At 43.0% G+C, this 17706-nt stretch overlaps 1 protein-coding gene across 1 annotated transcript in view; it reads left to right on the top strand.

Annotated features, from left to right (window-relative positions):
- The window catches only part of MAP3K20 (mitogen-activated protein kinase kinase kinase 20), a 134664-nt gene extending 130097 nt beyond the window's left edge, over positions 1 to 4567 (top strand). Inside the window, exon 20 of the mRNA XM_075000664.1 lies at positions 1826 to 4567. Coding sequence (XP_074856765.1) covers positions 1826 to 2505 — 680 coding nt within the window. The 3' untranslated portion in view covers positions 2506 to 4567. The remainder of the gene's footprint in view (positions 1 to 1825) is intronic.
- Positions 4568 to 17706: the final 13139 nt, after the last annotated feature.

Here is a 17706-nt window from a genome sequence, read left to right as displayed (position 1 = left end):
GTTTGTAACCTGTCCTTTGGATCAGCTTCCGTACCTAATGACTGGAAGATAGCTAATGTGACACCAATGTTTAAAAAGGGCTCTAGAGGTGACCCTGGCAATTACAGACCAGTAAGTTTAACATCAGTTCTGGGCAAATTAGTTGAAACAATAGTAAAGAATAAAATTGTCAGGCATGTAGAGAACATAATTTGATGGACAAAAGTCAACATGGTTTCTGCAGAGGGAAATCATGGCTTACTAATCTGTTAGAGTTCTTTGAAGGGGTTAACAAACATGTAGACGGGAGATCCAGTGGATATAGTATACTTAGATTTCCAGAAAGCCTTTGACAGGGTACCTCATCAAAGTCTCTTATGTAAATTAAGTTGTCGTGGGTTAAGAGGGAAGGTCCTTTCATGGATTGAGAACTGGTTAAAAGACAGGAAACAAAGGGTAGGATTAAATGGTAAATCTTCCAAATGGTGAGGGGTAACTAGTGGTGTCCCCCAAGGGTCAGTCCTAGGACCAATCCTGTTCAATTTATTCATAAATGATCTGGAGAAGGGGGTGAGCAGTGAGGTGGCAAAGTTTGCAGAAGACACTAAACTGTTCAAGATAGTCAAGACAAAGGCAGACTGTGAAGAACTTCAAAAAGATCTCATCAAACTGAGTGATTGGGCAACAAAATGGCAAGTGAAATTTAATGTGGATAAGTGTAAGGTAATGCACATTGGAAAAAATAACCCCAACTATACTTACAATATGATGAGGGCTAATTTAGCTATAACCAATCAGGAAAGAGATCTTGGAGTTACCATGGATAGTTCCTTGGAAACATCCACGCAGTGTGCAGAGGCAGTCAAAAAGGCAAATAGGATGTTAGGTATTATTAAAACAAGGGCTAGAAAATAAGGAGTATCTTACTGCCCCTATATGAATCTATGGTACGCCCACATCCTGAATACTGTGTACAGATGTGGTCTCCTCACCTAAAAAAAGATATCCTGGCACTGGAAAAGGTTCAGAAAAGGGCAACTAAAATGATTAGGGGCTTGGAACTGGTCCCATATGAGGAGAGGCTAACAAGATTGGGACTTCGCAGTTTAGAAAAGAGGAGACTGGGTGAGTGGAACATGATAGAGGCATATAAAATTATGACAGGTGTGGAGAGGGTGAATAAGGAGAAGTTATTTACTTGTGCCCATAACACAAAAACTAGAGGACACCAAATTAAATTAATGGGTAGCAGCTATAAAACTAATAAAAGAAATTTCTTCTTCACTCAGTACACAGTTAACCTGTCAAACTCCTTGCCAGAGGAGACTGTGAAGCCTAGGACTATAGCAGAATTTAAGAAAGAGCTAGATAAATTCATGGAGGTTAGGTCCACAAAAGGCTATTAGCCAAGGGTAGGAATGGTGTCCCTGGCCTCTGATTGTCAGAGGCTGGAGATGGATGGCAGGAGACAAATCGCTTGATCATTGTCTTCGGTCCACCCCCTCTGGGGCACCTGGCACTGGCCACTGTTGGCAGACAGGCTACTGGGCTGGATGGACCTTTGGTATGACCCAGTATGACCATTCTTATGTTCTTATTACCATATACCGCCCCCCGTAAATTGATACATTAAATAACATTGTTTTGACTACTGTAAAACCTGGGATTAATATGTGTTGAGGAGGGCGGGGAGAGTGGAATAACTTTATTGATATGTTATATTTTGCTACATTCTTAGCAGCTATTACTCTCTAAGTAGTTTGAGTCCTTATCCCGATCTTTATTCAGCAGGAATGCATCATCTTGGCAATTCAAAACGTGGTTCTTGTTTCCATTTCTATTTCAGGGATAGATGCTGAGTGGATGCATGCTCTAAGAATGCGTCAGATGGAAAAAAGCACTTTGCACCAGCATTCCCATCCCCACAGTCCTAATACCGTGACACAATATTTACCATACCTTTGCAACCAAGACTCCTACGCTGCTGCTGTCAGACGGACACGAATTCCTCTTAGCTATCATATTACACCCATAAATCATTCCAGAAGCTCCTCTCCAAACCTATATGTACCGATGAAAACTTTACAACTCAGTTCAAAGGGAAGTAGTACCTCTAGTGCAGCTTCTGACAGTCCTTCAGAAAGGGACAGGTCTGCAGGCAACAGCAGGAACAGTTATACCAGTGACTCTGGACTCTCCATGAATGGAAGATATAGTGGAAGAAGCCCTCACACAGCTTCTGCAATGCCTAGACACTCTGGAAAAACACACAGGACTTCCCAAATAACGTTCAACCCATCAAAATCACATGACCACAGAAAGCACACACACTATCCCCATCAACCCAAGTCCATACCAGGTATGCCGTTGAAAATGGAAGGCAAACCTAAAGAAAGTGGCGAAGAGACCAAAGTTAATGAAGGTGGATGGATAAAGGTAGAATCAAAGAAATCTCACAAACAGAATACAGGCAAGCCAACTAGAGAGAGGTCAAGGGGAAGTTGGCGAAACCGGAGAACATTCTGAAGAGAGGACTAGCAAACATTTTCTAGTATTTTCCATTTAATTTAACAGAATTTTTGGTTTATACAATGCGAGCAAATCTGCTGTTTAAAATTTTTCTACCCTTTGCATATTCCTTCTAGAGACACTACCTGTCACTGAGTTGACAGCTAAACTCTCACTCTGTCTGAAGCATCTGTTACTGGCCACTGTTGGAAAACAGAATATGTGGCTAGATGGGCCTCTTGTCACCCACTATCCCCATTCTTATGTTCAAGCAGAGAGTAGAACAGGGGTTCCAATAACAACAGTTTCTTCAAAGCATGTGTGTCAGGGACAGCTCCCAGTCATGACGTTTTCATTCCAAATGTTGATTAATTGCATCTCCTTTTTTCTCCTCCCTTTCTTTGCTTGCGCCCCAGGTTGGCTGGGAAAGGCCATTACATTAGCTTAAGCATTTGATAAAAACAAGAAGTTCCTCTGTTTGTTCCTGCTAAGTGTTGCTCTTCCCGTACCTAACAACCTCATGGTTTGGATGCCAGTACTGTACTTTGATGTTCAGGGCGAGATCATTTTCTTACTTCACAACTCTCAGTACAATTCTACTCTCTACGCCCTCCAAATCCTCTCAGTCTGTTCCTGTGCTTCCTCCTCCTGCTCTCAGTTTGCCCTCCACTGAGGAGCCGTTCCCTCCTCTCCCTTTGTTTAAAGGCACAGCTACCAAATATTAGCAGACTGTGAAGCAGATTTGCCACGATCAGGAGGTGGAGGGTAGGTGTGACAATATTTTATGCTCTTCTTAGGAAAAAAGAGAGAGAGAGAGAGAGAGAGAGAGAGAAATTATCTTGACAATAGCTACATCTAATTCTACTGAAGCCTGTGATAATATTTATCCCTGTGTAGCAGGCATTTTTTAAATTGTATTTTAAGTGCTATTTTGTCTTGCAGCCTTCAAGTAGTAAAGAGAAGGTCAGCAAACTTGGTGATTAATGTGGTCTGTAACTCCACTGAGAGTAAAGATACAGCTGTAGACCTGCTTCTCTTCAGAAAGTTTCTTCTTGACCTCTTCACTCAAATTGGATTTCATGCAATTAAAAAAAGTTCAGATTTCCCCAAGATGAGAAGAAGACCAAAAAAAAAAAAAAAAAGAGAGAGAGAGAGAGAGAGGGAGAGAGAACAGAAAAGGAGCCCAAAGCACTGATGGTACAAACTTGAAGCTGAAAAGCTGTAAATTAGTAAAGACTTTTCTTTAGAGCGTCAGCGAATTCCCACCTTGCGGCAACATGACTGTGAGTAATCAGGGTCCTGTAGCTACTCACAGTCATGTTGCAGCTACAGGAAATTTTAATTAAACTGATTGTAAGTTTTCAGTTTCAGTTTCCACCAATTTAAGCTTAATTTTTGCCTTTATTTATAAATTTTTCAGACAGAATTGCCACTTCAGATCGTACATACTGACATCATAAACCCAAATAAAATGGAAAAAGCAGAGGCCCAAGTTACTGAGTTCTGGGGAACCAGGAGCCTCTTGTCCACTTCCAGATGCTCACCTCAGGTTCTGGGCCAGTATTCTCTGATTTGAGCCCTGTTAGCTCATTTTCTTTTACCTTTCCACCTTTACGTATTCATTAGTTTTCTTCCAATCAACAATAAGCATTGTCTTACATAACCTTTACAACACTTGTGTGCAAGCTTCAATTTAAATTACGTTTGCTATCTACACTGCTTTCATGTTATGTTGTTTCATGTCACCTTACTCCTGTTTCATCCAACATAAGGGACATTTAGCACCTTTTTTATAATAATAATTATTATTATTATTGTATTGGTTAACATCCTCTTATCTGTGTCCTCCAATACAATACATTTCATGAACAAAACATCATCTTCTTCCTGTCAGTTGTGAGCATTACTTAAGCCAGAAGACAAAAAACAGAAATTGGTACATCAAGTCAAAGCAAAGGTTAGGCTAAAGAGGTGGCATAAGTACTATCCTGGCCTAGCCAGACTTATTCACTATATACCATTATGTACCATTCAGTAATTCTTCAGCTTGGAATATCATAATTCAATACTGTACACATATAGAAGCCTAAATTGTTCATTAACTTATTTTCTGAGGAGGAGAGTTATGAAGAACAATGTGACTTTAATCTGAGCATTTTCCTATTGTTCCCAACCATAGAATATTAGGGGAATTTTTGCGCAACCTCTACCAGCAGTTTTATATTATTAAAAAGCGCTGTCAGAATTTTGCCTTTTGCATTTTGAGGTACTTTATTCAATTTTAGGTCCCAGGTACAGTAGAACCCTGAGATATGCACAGTTGACTTGTGCGTATCTTGGGTTACTGTGACTTTGAGTGGCGGGGAGCTGGTGCCTGGCTCTGGGCTGCCAGCTCCCTGACACTCAGTTTCCTAGTTTCTGTTAGGGGCAGCAGGGAGCTGGTGAACAATAGGGAAAATGCTCAAACTAAAAGTCACGTTGTTCTCCATAACTCTCCTCCTCAAAAAATAAATTAATGAACAATTTAGGCTGCTATATGTGTACAGTATTGAATCATGATATTCCTGACAGGAGCGGTAGCCTGACTCTTGCAACCCCTGAGAAAAGCAGTTTCCCTGCTCCTTTGCAGTTGTGGTGGCCTAGAGTCAGGCTACTGTTCCTGTCAGGGTCAGCAGCCAGACTCTAGGCTGCCATCCCTGACAGGAGTGTGTTCCCAGTCCCCAGGAGTCCCCTGGCTCCCCTCTGCTGGGAGGCACTGGGAAACTGACCAGTGATGCCAGACTGATCCCTGGTTCCCGGCTCCTCCAACTTGTGCAAAATTTTAGCTATGTGAAGTTGCCCAGAATGCAACTCTCACGTAACCCAGGGGTCTGCTTTATTTAATTGTTTCCCAGCATGCTGACACATCAACAATCCCCTACACTGCCAAAAAAAATCTTCCAAAACATGAGAGGAAGTCTCAGAGCTTCAGCTGACTTGAGTTCATGGAGCTCGGTCTGTGGGGCTGAAAGTAGCAGGGTAGACATTCTCGCTTGGACAGACACCCAGACTCTGAACTTTGATGGGTATCAGAGCCTGAGCAGCAGTGTCCACTTTGCTGTTTTTGTCTGAGCTCTCAGACTTGCTACTACAAGGTTGGGATTTTGGGGATTTTTTGTTTGGTTTGTTTGATTATTTGCAGTGTAGGCCTACCCTTAGATAGTGAAATGATGATAAATTCCTAGATAGGTATAGCTTCACTTCAATATTAAGCAACCCAAAGTATCGAGTACCTTTTCCTTTTTCAATGCTTTATACCAAAACAAATAATGGATTCTGAAGGTTGTGCAGTCAGTTTCTATTCTTACAAACTGCCTGTCACAGGGCCAAGGTCAAACACTGAGAGAAAAGTTACCAGGAGCTCAAAAGTGAGGATAGGTTTTATTGTATGGGCCTCTGGGTTAATCCAAATTTACAACCTGCAGGCTGCTCTGTTTTACACTGAACATTTAAAATGCTGCTCACAGACTGAGGATCAGCAAGCTGCAAAAGGTGCCTTTGTCCCCATGTCCTCACACCTGGTCGAACCCAGCTCAGCTGATCTGAAGAATCTGGGTAAAGAATTTTAATTGCTGATTTTTTAAAAGGAATATAACAAATACTGCACAACTGCCACAAAAAATATTGAGTCTGTTCTGGTCTGGCTGTGGTCTGAAGAAGTGGGTCTGTCCCACAAAAGCTCACCTAATAAACCATTTTGCTAGTCGTTAAAGTGCTACGTGACTGCTTTTTGTTTTGCACAACTGCCAGTTATCCCAGATCTTGTCTACACAGATAAATTGACCCATATAGTTGGTTCAGAATAAGCCATTCCAAAATAGCGACTTTATTTCAGAATCATTGCAGAACAGAGTGATCATTGCAGAACAAAAGTCATTTTTATTCTGGCATGGAGTTTTCTGGACAGTTTTATCCTGCAATAGCTATGCTGATCAATTTTCCAGTGTAGACAAAGCCCCAGGATGAGGGATTACACAGATGAACACTACAGTATGAGTTGTAACATGGAACTTGGAGGTTCACATCACAGCTCAAAGCTGAAATTTGAGCTGTGGCTCTATCAGCCCCAGTATCAGGGAGAGAATGCTATATTAGTCCAAAAGCTCAAACCAGGTACCTGCAAACAGGGATGTTTGGAGGCTTCTAAATTATATATCATTATGGCCTTTTGATTTACTTATGAGCCACCAGCAAATAGGCTGTCATTCCTGGAGCTGCTGCCCTTAAAAGCTGCAGTTTTAGGAAATAACATCACAAAGTTCTGTTAATGCTAATTGGATTGATTCCTAAATCTATCAATACCAAGAATGACATAAAAACATAGCTGCCTCTTCCGTTTTGGACTGAATGATAAGAAGGAAATAATTGGTTGGCTGAAGGGGAGACATACTTGTTACATAAGGTATACTACTTATACTGAATTTGGGCTTTTATTTCCCATGTTCAAAACATGTTCACTCAAAACCACACCAGCAGAAACAGTTGTCACTCTTGGTAGGGCCTCAGTATACAAACCTAAGAACTTTTCCCCTTTTACAAAAATATTATATGATGGAAGATGGAACAGAATGATAAGATGAGTGAGCTAGGGCTGAATTAGGCTGTATAGAAAGCTGTGTGATGATAAGGTTGTTTTATGCTTATTTTGAAAATGTTCAAAGTAGTTAAGCCACTCTTATTTACCTGGGCATGGCCAGAAAAGTTACAGGCATAAAGTACCTATTGCCTTATTTGGGGCATGTGGAAGATCAAACACTGCAAATGGCTCCCCAGTCAGAAGAATTATACTCTATTTTAAGTGGTGTTCCCTCATTAATATGTCTTCATCTAACCAAAATTGATGATGTGAAATACCTTATGTTACTTGTACCTGAGAATATTTGCTATAATTGGGCCTGAGTGACAAAGTCTGGAGATCCAAAGATGAGGACTGGAGGGGGTTGCAGCCAGCATCATGGTTTGAGTCTTCCCTAATCCTAGAAAGACTGTGTGACAGTTTGCAAAAGGGTATTTACTTTATAGATGGGTCAGAAGAAGAGGGTAATTACACTGATCTTGGATAAGGCCTGACTTGAGGAAGATTCAGGGAGGTGTAATATTGGTGGTGGCAGTCCAAGAGCTGTCAGCTGGCTGTGGTTGATTATCAAGATGTCCAAACTGATTCCTCTGCTGTTTGTAAGCAATTTAATTCTGTGCCTAATTTTAATCTGCAATGTACTGTGTGTGTCCACATCTGCTGTCTTAAAGCATTCATTAGCATTTAAAGGGAAATCTGATGGTATTGATCACTCTTATTAAAACTAAACAATCACATAACTGTGGCTGACTAGAAGTCTTCTCCCTGCGTAATGAAGGCTGTTAAAGCAACAGTGACAGAACTTGTCAAAAAAAAAAAAGTGCTAAAAGTATTTTAAAGGGCTGAGTGTGATGTTAAAACTTGTATTCAGATGCAAGTATGAAGGGAAATACAAATTACAGTAGCAAACTCGTAACAAACATTCAGAATGAACAGTTCAAAATACATTTGGATTCAAAACCTTTTAAAAATGTTAAAATAGTATTTTAAAGATCACAAGTGTACTGCATGCACACCCTCAAATAGTCTTGCCTAACACGAACCAAGTGTAAAAGTCAGCAAGACCTTTGTGTAGTTGTTAATCTATGTTACTTCCAATGAGTTTATTCTGTGTGTTAATAATAGGCAATGGTGTAGTGTATTTACAGAGCCTCCTGTTATTCCCATATGTTTTACAAACGAAAGGCATGGAGGATTTATTTAATCCATCATTGAAATGCAACCATCTCTGGGATGGAAGGAAACCCACAGCATGGTAAACAATAGTATAGAGGGCGCATTTTGGCCAAGGACATCAGAGGAAACCATTCCTCTTTTGAAAAGTGACATGGGAATTTTACTTTGCCCACAAAATTGTCCTAGCTAGAAATGGAGCTAGCGTATGTAGATTTACAATCTGTTGTTAGATGACTTTTTTTTCCTGGAGAACTCTTAATACACTACCAACTTCATAGTACGAGTTTATAGTCTGAGAAATCAGATTAGAACCCTGATGGCATATTTATAAACACGGTTCTGTTGTGAACCATAGGGTCTGATCCAACTCCCACTGAAGGTATAAGATGTCCCATCGATATCAACAGAGAAGGCAGGGACCTTGGCATCTGAGATCTCCCTTAAAAGACCCCTCTCAGTAACCCACAAGGAGCTCAATTTATCTGCCTCAGAAAGATAAAAGACTGGGTCAAACCCATAATTTCTAGTGTCTTATATAATGTGCTGGGAACAATAAGAGAGGACACCAGCTTCTAAAATTAAGATGGGTCTTAATTAATTAAAATCATAATTTACAGAGATTTAGCAACTGCAGCTAGCATCCCAGCCATGTGCATTCAGATGGATGGCTAGCTCAGTGGTTTGAGCATTGGTGTGCTAAAGCCAGGGTTGTGAACTCAATGCTGGAGGGGGCCATTTAGGGATCTGGGGGAAATATATAAAAAAAATGCATAAGGGAGGGTGATAAGGCCTGCTGTGAGTGCAGGGGACTGGACTTGATAACCTCTGAAGGTCCCTTCCCTCAGCTATGAGGTAGATATATTGCCCTACTGCTTGACTGCCTTGCTGGTGACTCCACCAAATTGTTCCCTCCTGCAACCTGGGCTCCTTCCTCCGAGTGCCATGCAGGTTTCCATTTACCAGGTTTCATTTTGTCTAATATGCAAGTGTTTACTAACCTCTGGGGCCAAAGGTTACTAGTATACAGCCCACTCAAGCAATCTGACCTGCTGGACCTCGCAGTCCTTCAAGCGTGCTAGTCTTCAATCCAGTCTTCCACTTCTTGACTGAAGTATTGCTGTGAGTGGGAGAGTGGCTTCCACCCTGTTTCTACCTTCACCCTCTTGGGTTATGTCCTGTTGATCCTCTGTATTGCTCATATGCCTCTTATCTTCTGATTTGCCAATCTCATGGAGAGCTAAGTGCTTTCATGGTCTTTCCAACCCTGGCATTGGTGCTGCATCTGTCTGTGTGTGCTGCTACTTCTGCTGTTCCCCAGTTGTCTTCTGTTTTGCCATTGCCATCCATCTGTTGTGTCTATACTGTACTGCCAGGTTCGCCTGCTCATCACTTCATAGGTACCCAGAGTAAGACAGCTTGTGCTCAAATTCCCATTTGGCGCTGAATAGTTTTAATTTTGTTATTGTGTACTATGACCAGTGTATTTTTTTAAACAAAAGAGGAGCTGGTACTCAGCTGGCTCCCAGCCCTCCCACTCATTGCCGGGGTTCCTGTGGCTGGTGCTGCTGGTGGCGCTCCATGCCCCAGCCATGGGGCTGGCAGGTATCCCCTACTACCCGGCTGGGAATCCCACAACTGGAGCAGTCAAGGTGCAAGTACTCAGTGCCGACAAGTACCAGCCCATTGTGAGAGCACAGTATATAAGGTAACCCATACCTTGAAAATGAGTCTTCACTTTCCTGATTATGGTACTTGTCTGAGTTTCCTCCAGATAGTCCACCTCCCAGAAACAGGATTAGTAATCTACTGCAAACATGTAGTTTCTGCCATTAAAAATTAACAGGTCTGTTCTGACCTTGTTTAAGGGTTAGGCTGTGATGTCATGAGTTCCCTTCTTTTGCCAATCACAATCCTTTTTACCACATCACACAGGTTTCTTGGCAGTTGATACATTCCCTAGCTAATCCGTGACCACATCTACATTATAATATTAAGCCTCTCTAAATCAGGCTGATTTACAATTGGTGTAGTCATTAAGTGGCTTTTGCACATATGCAATATGCTACTTGTGGCAGCAGTACACATCCTCCCTGGCAGCATTTGCCATGATTCAGACAGCAGGACACCGTGGATAGCTATCTTACTGTGAAACTCACTATGATCTAGTACAGATTGTTTTAGAAAGAGTTTGCAACGCCTCATGGAGGCAAACAAGTCATGCAGGGGTGACTGGGAACATGGATTCAGTGTCCCATGATGCAATTTTATCCAACCCATCATTCCAGGGAAATCCTATGATGTTTTGTGCCTTCGTTCAAGAGCCCCATGAACCCTCACATCCACCATCTCTGCAGGAAACCTGAGTGCTGTGCTGCTTTGCAGTTTTGTGATGAGCATTACAAACACAGTGCACATGATCCTGCAGTATTTCCAGGTCCAGAAGACAAAATATGATTGTCTTGCTGTGCACTTGAAATGAAATAATTCAAGCTTGCTGCTGGCATTCATAAAGCAGGAGCTGCACATACTGGACTGATTACCTGTTCTGGACCTGAGAAATAAGCCTTGATTGGTGGGATTGCATCATTACGCAATTATGGGGGGTGAACAGTGGCTGCAGAACTTTTGCAGAAGGCCACTTCCTTGGAACTGTGTGCAGAGTTCACCCCAACCTTCTGGTGTAGTGGCACCAAACTGAGAGCTAAACTTACAGTGGAGGAGAGGCTATCACTGTGGAAGCTTGCGGTGCTAGATTGCTATTGTTCAGTTGGGATGTCATGAGAGATGTATTACTACAGAACACAGATAAAACCAATTCAAGGTTGTTGGTTGGGAGACCCCCCCAGAGTTCTTAGCTGCCACCGGCAGTGAGAAACCCCTCAGCTCCTGGCTGTGGCTGGTGGTGCAGGAACCCCGTGAGCTCCTAGCCATGGTGGGCGGCAGGGGAACTCCATAAGCTCCTTGGTATGGTGGGCAGCAGGGGAACCCCCGAGCTCCTAGCCATGGTGGGTGGCAGGGGAACTCCATAAGCTCCTAGCTATGGCGGGCAGCAGGGGAACTCCTCTGGTGGGGAATTCCTAAGCCCCTAGCCACTTTGAGCTCCTGGCCATGACTAGGGCACTGCAGGTGATGGGGGGGGAACCTCCGAGCTCTGTGATGCCTAAGGCAGTGGGGGAACCACACAGCTTCCTTTTGGCTGGGGAACGCTGCAGCTGCCATCTACCATGGGCTGATGAGACCCCAAGTGCTCCTCCAGATAGGCCACCTCCCAAAAACAGGATTACACAAACACCCGCACTCCTCACTGTCTCAGACGTTCAGGCAACCCTGCAGCTTTTGGCCCCTGCTGGTGGTGGGGGCATTCTGCACCTCCCAGCCCCCTCAGGCAGTGGGTACCACCACAGCTGCAGGCAATAGCGGTGTCTGCAGCCCCCGCCATGGGCTGTGGGTGCCCTAGGTGCTCCTAGACACTACACAGCTGCTCCAAGAGAGCCCCATTTTGCCACAGACACGTTAATAAAAGTCACAGCCAGGTCATAACTGCTGTGTATTTTTCTTTATTGCCTGTCCATGACTTTTGCTAAAATATCTCTGACATAATCTTAGCCTTAGTTGTAGCCACCTACTATGTCCTGTCTGTGAAGCTCACACCACAGCTGGACACACACACCCAGTCAAATATTTCCCATCCTCCTCCTTGCTGGTCACACTAAGGGCCTGTGAAACAGACTCCACAGAGGTATTAACAGTAGTGTGAGGAGAGGAAGGAAGGCTCATGTTAAATATGGCATGCAGCTATCTGTAAAAAGGGCAGGTCTATGACTTGGTACTGGATCCATGGTTCGCGCTCCTGGCCTTCTGAAATGCCTGATGCTTTTCCTTCACTTTCACGTGGAATTGCTGTGGTTTCTGTTGTGCCCCTTCTACTGCATCCCCTCACAGACAGCCACCTTTCTATGGCTGATCCGTAGCTGCAGCTATATGGTCATCCACACCCTGCCCCAGACCCTGGAAAGCCAGTATCTCCTGAGCACATTTGAGGTAGGTACCCAGCATGGTCAGCTGGGCAGTACAGGCAATAATGGTGCATGGCTAGATGTGCTTGCCAAGCAGAGCAGTTAGAGAAAAGAATTTCAAAAATCTGGGGAGTGTGAAAAGGCCGGTGTGTGTGTGAATGAGGCTTCTGGTCTTACTGGTCCCTGAGCCGTGGAGATCAGTTCTGACCAGAGCAGTCTGCACTGGTCATTGTGGAAGAGCGGATGGAGGACAGAGTTCCCTCTACACTCGCATTGCAGTGACCTCCATACAGCAATCATGACCCAACGCTGTTTGGGGAGGTGGTTTCACTACGTCAGCAGGATGGAGAGCTTTCACCAGGGGAGACAAATTGAAGGGTAGGTCAACACAAAGTGGCTTCTGTCAATCTAACTTTGTACTGGAAATCAGGCCTCGGTGTATGATTTGTGTAATAAAATCCCTCACAGCTACAAGCTCTAGAGCAGGATGGCTGACAGACTTCGCTGGACCTTGGACAAAGTGTGGAGGGTGGCTCCAGGCCCCCTAGAAGAGGCAGGACCTCAGATGGAAAGGGTGCGGCTCCAGCAGCGATTTAAAGGGCCAGGTGCTCCAGCCTCTGCCACTGTTGCTCTAGGGCCGTGGCTACACGTGCCCCAAACTTCGAAATGGCCACGCAAATGGCCATTTCGAAGTTTACTAATGAAGCGCTGAAATGCATAGTCAGCGCTTCATTAGCATGTGGGCGGCCGCGGCACTTTGAAATTGACGCACCTCGCCGCCGCGCGGCTCGTCCCGACGGGGCTCCTTTTCGAAAGGACCCCGCTTACTTCGAAGTTCCCTTATTCCCACGAGCTGATGGGAATAAGGGGACTTCGAAGTAGGCGGCGTCCTTTTGAAAAGGAGCCCCGTCTGGACGAGACGCGCAGCGGCGAGGTGCGTCAATTTCGAAGTGCCGCGGCCGCCCGCATGCTAATGAAGCGCTGAATATGCATTTCAGCGCTTCATTAGTAAACTTCGAAATGGCCATTTGTGTGGCCATTTCGAAGTTTGGGGCACGTGTAAACGTAGCCTACCAGTGGCAGCAGCTGGGAGCCCAGGGCCCTTTTAAATGGCCGGGTCCAGGGCAGCTGCCCCTATCCCTACCCACATCAGTAAGCCCTGATCTACAATAAATGCTAGTCTGGCACCAAACACATTTCAGCAACGCTCCTAGTTTTGGGAATCCTGGCTTGTCTTATCCTGGTGCAGAATGAATCTCTCTAATCTGGAACCCTTGAGACTTGACCAGTGCCAATTTGCTGGACCATGGGAGGTCAATATTGTCCAGCAACATTACCAACACTTCCAACTGCTTACTGGGATCTTAGAAGACATTTGGGGTAAATTAGAATTAATTAACAGCACAGAACACTCATGTTAGTCTGTAGCTTCACAAATAGCAAGGTGTCCTGCAGCACCTTAGAGACAAACAAATTTCCCTGAGGAAGTAGGTTTTACTCACGAAAGCCCATGACCTAATACATTTGTTTGTCTCTAAGGCACTGAAGGACTCTTTATTGTTTGTGAAGCACAGAACACAGAGAGCTAGGACTGGTGGCTGTAAACAAACTTTATGGGACTGTGGAAAACTTGGCCACTGACCCTATTCTGATAATGGTTAGAGGAAGGAAATAAAAAGAAAGGAGGTTTTATGTTAATTTAGAAATTTAAAGACGTTTGGTTTCTCGGAGTCCAGCCTATAGAACTATACCCCAGTCCTTCTGCACGACTGGCACAGTGTTTTAGTGATAGCATTGGCTCTGCACATGCCCCTAACCTGGCTTACTCCAACATGGCCACCTTCTACTTTGGAGACCTCTTTGTGGTGGACAGGGAGCTGTAGAGAACCCATTGAGGGAAAAAAAGCCATATGTGCTCTGCACATGGATGGTGATATTCCGGATTTTTTAATTGCTAGAATCAGACAAAATATTGCAAACTGATTAGCGGATAAAATACTTTGGGTTCAGCTGGAAGGGAGGAAAGTACATTTTTAAAATTACTTAGATTCCTTGCTGGCGTTAAAGTACATCCATAGAACGTTCTCTCCGTCTGCTTCTGTCTGGGATGTGAATATAACTGAGATGAGAGAAGAAAAGCTTCCTCAGTCAACTTGGCAAAATGGCTTTTTTACAGAAGTGTCAGTACAGATGTATATAATAGGGGTGACAGCTGTGTTTAACCCTAGTTAACAGATTTACAATCACAGGCTGAAATTAGGTTTAACCTTACTTTACCATACAACACAACACCACTACACAGTTGAAGAAAACACAACAGCCTAACTGTATCATTTCCTTCCCTTCCCAACACTAATAGCTGTTGTTTCACAGGATCTCTGGTAGGAAGTCATTATATGCAGTGGTCTCATTTCTGACTCCACATATTCAGGAAGGCACTATGTGAATCCAATCTGCCCACAGATTGTTGCAGGCTGCCACTTTGACTAAACATTATTATCCACAATGGACAGTTTCAGGCTTCTGTCAAACAAGTACATCCTCACCAGTCAGGTTCATTCATATTCAGTGGATTTGAATGTTACATTGCTTAGTCCTTAAAGAAAAAAAAATCATGGCTCTAATTTCTTTCTGCCTAACTGTGCTCCCACTGAATGTTTCTGAACAACTGGTGCTATCTTGACAGCCATTGACAGCAATGCTACCCTACATGGGCGCACATCAAAACCCCGATACACTGACCATTATCCAGCAACTTGCTGAGCTGATTTAACGAGGTGAAGTTGCTCGAACACTCTTTGTTCCTCCCCTTCTTCCTGTGAGCAATCACTCAAAACAATGACCTCTGTGTGTTGTACCACTTATAACAATTCCGCTCTCTAACTCAGCTGATGCTGCTGAGGCTCAAACTGTAAGCCTTTTAAGGCCATTCCACTCTATAAACCCACTCCCAAGAATACTGGGCCATGCTTCAAAGATACACATTTGAATTTTTTGATCATGCTTGTAAATGCACTGTGACCTAATTATTATTATTATTTTAGATCCAAAAAGACAGGCTGCTGCGTTAGTAATTGTGCAAAAACCCCAAACCAAGAGATCTCCTGACATTCTGTATCACTAAAGTAGAACAAAATAACAATGCTCCAGCTGAAAATTCAATCTGACAAAATTATTTTACATATATGTGGCAACAATGGCAATAGTTTTGCATAATTTTATTCCTTAATGAACTGCCAAAGTTGCTCAGTTTGTTGCAAAAAGTTGGAGGTTATGTAAGAGATGTCTATTACAACAATAGCACTAATCAAGGTCCGGTGTGATTATATTTACCCAAGTATAAACAAAACCAGTCTGAAACCAATTTTATACTCCTAAAGGATGGAAATAATGCTAACAGTCAATTGCAGCCCATGACATGGTTAAAAAACATGGTTGTAAAACATTGGCGTCCTGTCTACAAAACAGCTTTCTCTAATCATTAATTGTACCTACCAAGCCTGCTGATATAACACGTACCCTGCAAGTCTCTCTCCAGAAAGTTGTATATTATAGAACAGGGTTCTGGTATGTTTATAACAGTGACAACATCGCTGATTTTGCATGTCAAAGTAAGGTGTGTGTAGTTATTTGAAATCAAAAGTATACACTACTGTCTGCCTTTAAAAAACACTTCAGGAAAGTCAGTTTCAGCAATGGTCTCTTGGAGTAATGAAGGGTCAATTTGCTACGAGTCCTCAGAGCTGTGGGTTGAGGTGGGGCTCATGATCCAGGGATCAGTACACATATAGCGCTGCAGGACTCTTAACTGTCCTTTTTTTTGTCTGGAGTAAAAATATTCAAGGAGCCAGAGGTGCCTTAGAAAAACAACTTACTTTATAAAGTATAAAAGATTCATTCCAATGAGGTTCACTGAACATGCATGAGAGAACAACGAAGGGAGAATTTTATTTTACAGAACCTCCACCCACCACAGCTCCTCAGCAGGATGCCAAATTAGAAGCACCACATCACTGGAACATTGGGTGCGTATACGCAGTAAGATGACTTTTTGCTAGCTGCTGGTGGCAGCAAAAACCTACTGCAAATTAACATACATGGGAGCCATTAAATTCCTACATTACAAAATGAAACAGTCTTATTTTTGCAGATGGCATCGGCAAGATGATTTTATTAAGCCTGCTAAGGCTAATAAAGCTCATGTACTTTCCATTTGAAATACTGCATGTATCACACCTGTCTCCTTTGGATTGGAACTGCTCTTCAAATTCTGAATGGCCTTGGGACCCTGCATAGCAGAATCTTTAAAGTCCTAGGTGGCCAGAGATTCCTTTCAACAGTCTAAGAGTGGGAGCATTCAGCTGTGAATATTTGCACCCAGTGTTTCAATCCACAAGCAATGTTTTGTATTCTGTCTTTCTCCAATTGTACATATTTGGAGGGAGTTTTACGGGCAATTTGGTCTAATTTCTTCTGGTGTTTCCAAAAAAAACTTAAGCAAAATACAAATTCTGGTCAGCAAGGCATGAAGAGTGCTGAAATACTGAGGTTTGAAAGGGGGCTACTGGGCATTCATATTGCCAGTGGCTACTTTTGATCAGGCTTTTAGCTATGTATGTGGGGTTATGTTATGGATTCAGAAAATTTAAATGAGTGTTATAACTGCACTTACACAGCAAATACTTACTTACTGTGCTGACTGACTTGTGACTCTGCACGCTTTGAAAAAATATTGAGACTGCCAACAAACCTGTCTGCATCATAAGTGCTGGCAGGAAGGGTCCAGAGGGTACTGCTGTATCCTCTGGCTTGAACTGGTTTCCATTATATACAGGGATTATAGTTTGCTTCAATGGATCACAGCACCTCCACTACACAACCTGTTCTAGAACCCATGGGCTGCATGTCAGCTGATGTAGTGGTAGCCTGGAGGTCTTGCATTGAGCTGGGACACACTGAATACCTTGCGTAGAAGAGCCCTGCATAGTTTGAAAGTGTGTCCAATAAGAGATATTACCATATTGTCTCATGAGCAATAAAGACAATTATCAACCAGTATTCTTTAACCATCTAAGTTATGTTAATTCCTTTGGTCTTCTTTCACCTTTTCTAGTCCCCCCACCGCAAGGACTTGCAAAAATTTCCAGTTCATGCCAAATGCTCCTGTGCACAGCAGATCTTCCCACTTTCAGTTCTAAGCACACAGCACACTTCCACTTGTCTTTACTAATAAATAACACATGAAATATTATTGAAATTTAAAACTGCACATACACTACTTTTGCCCATAGGAGAAATAGTGAACAGAGGGAGAGGGAAATAAATAACTAGCATAAGGCTATGTCTACACTACTACCTAAAGTCAAATTTATTAAGGTTGACTTTTCAATCACTAGATTTTACAAAGTCGAA

This window comes from Carettochelys insculpta, chromosome 8, assembly GCF_033958435.1.
Source record: "Carettochelys insculpta isolate YL-2023 chromosome 8, ASM3395843v1, whole genome shotgun sequence".
NCBI classification, from domain to species: domain Eukaryota; kingdom Metazoa; phylum Chordata; order Testudines; family Carettochelyidae; genus Carettochelys; species Carettochelys insculpta.
The sequence above is the reverse complement of the archived record's forward strand: the minus strand, read 5'-3'. Positions and strand labels throughout refer to the sequence as shown.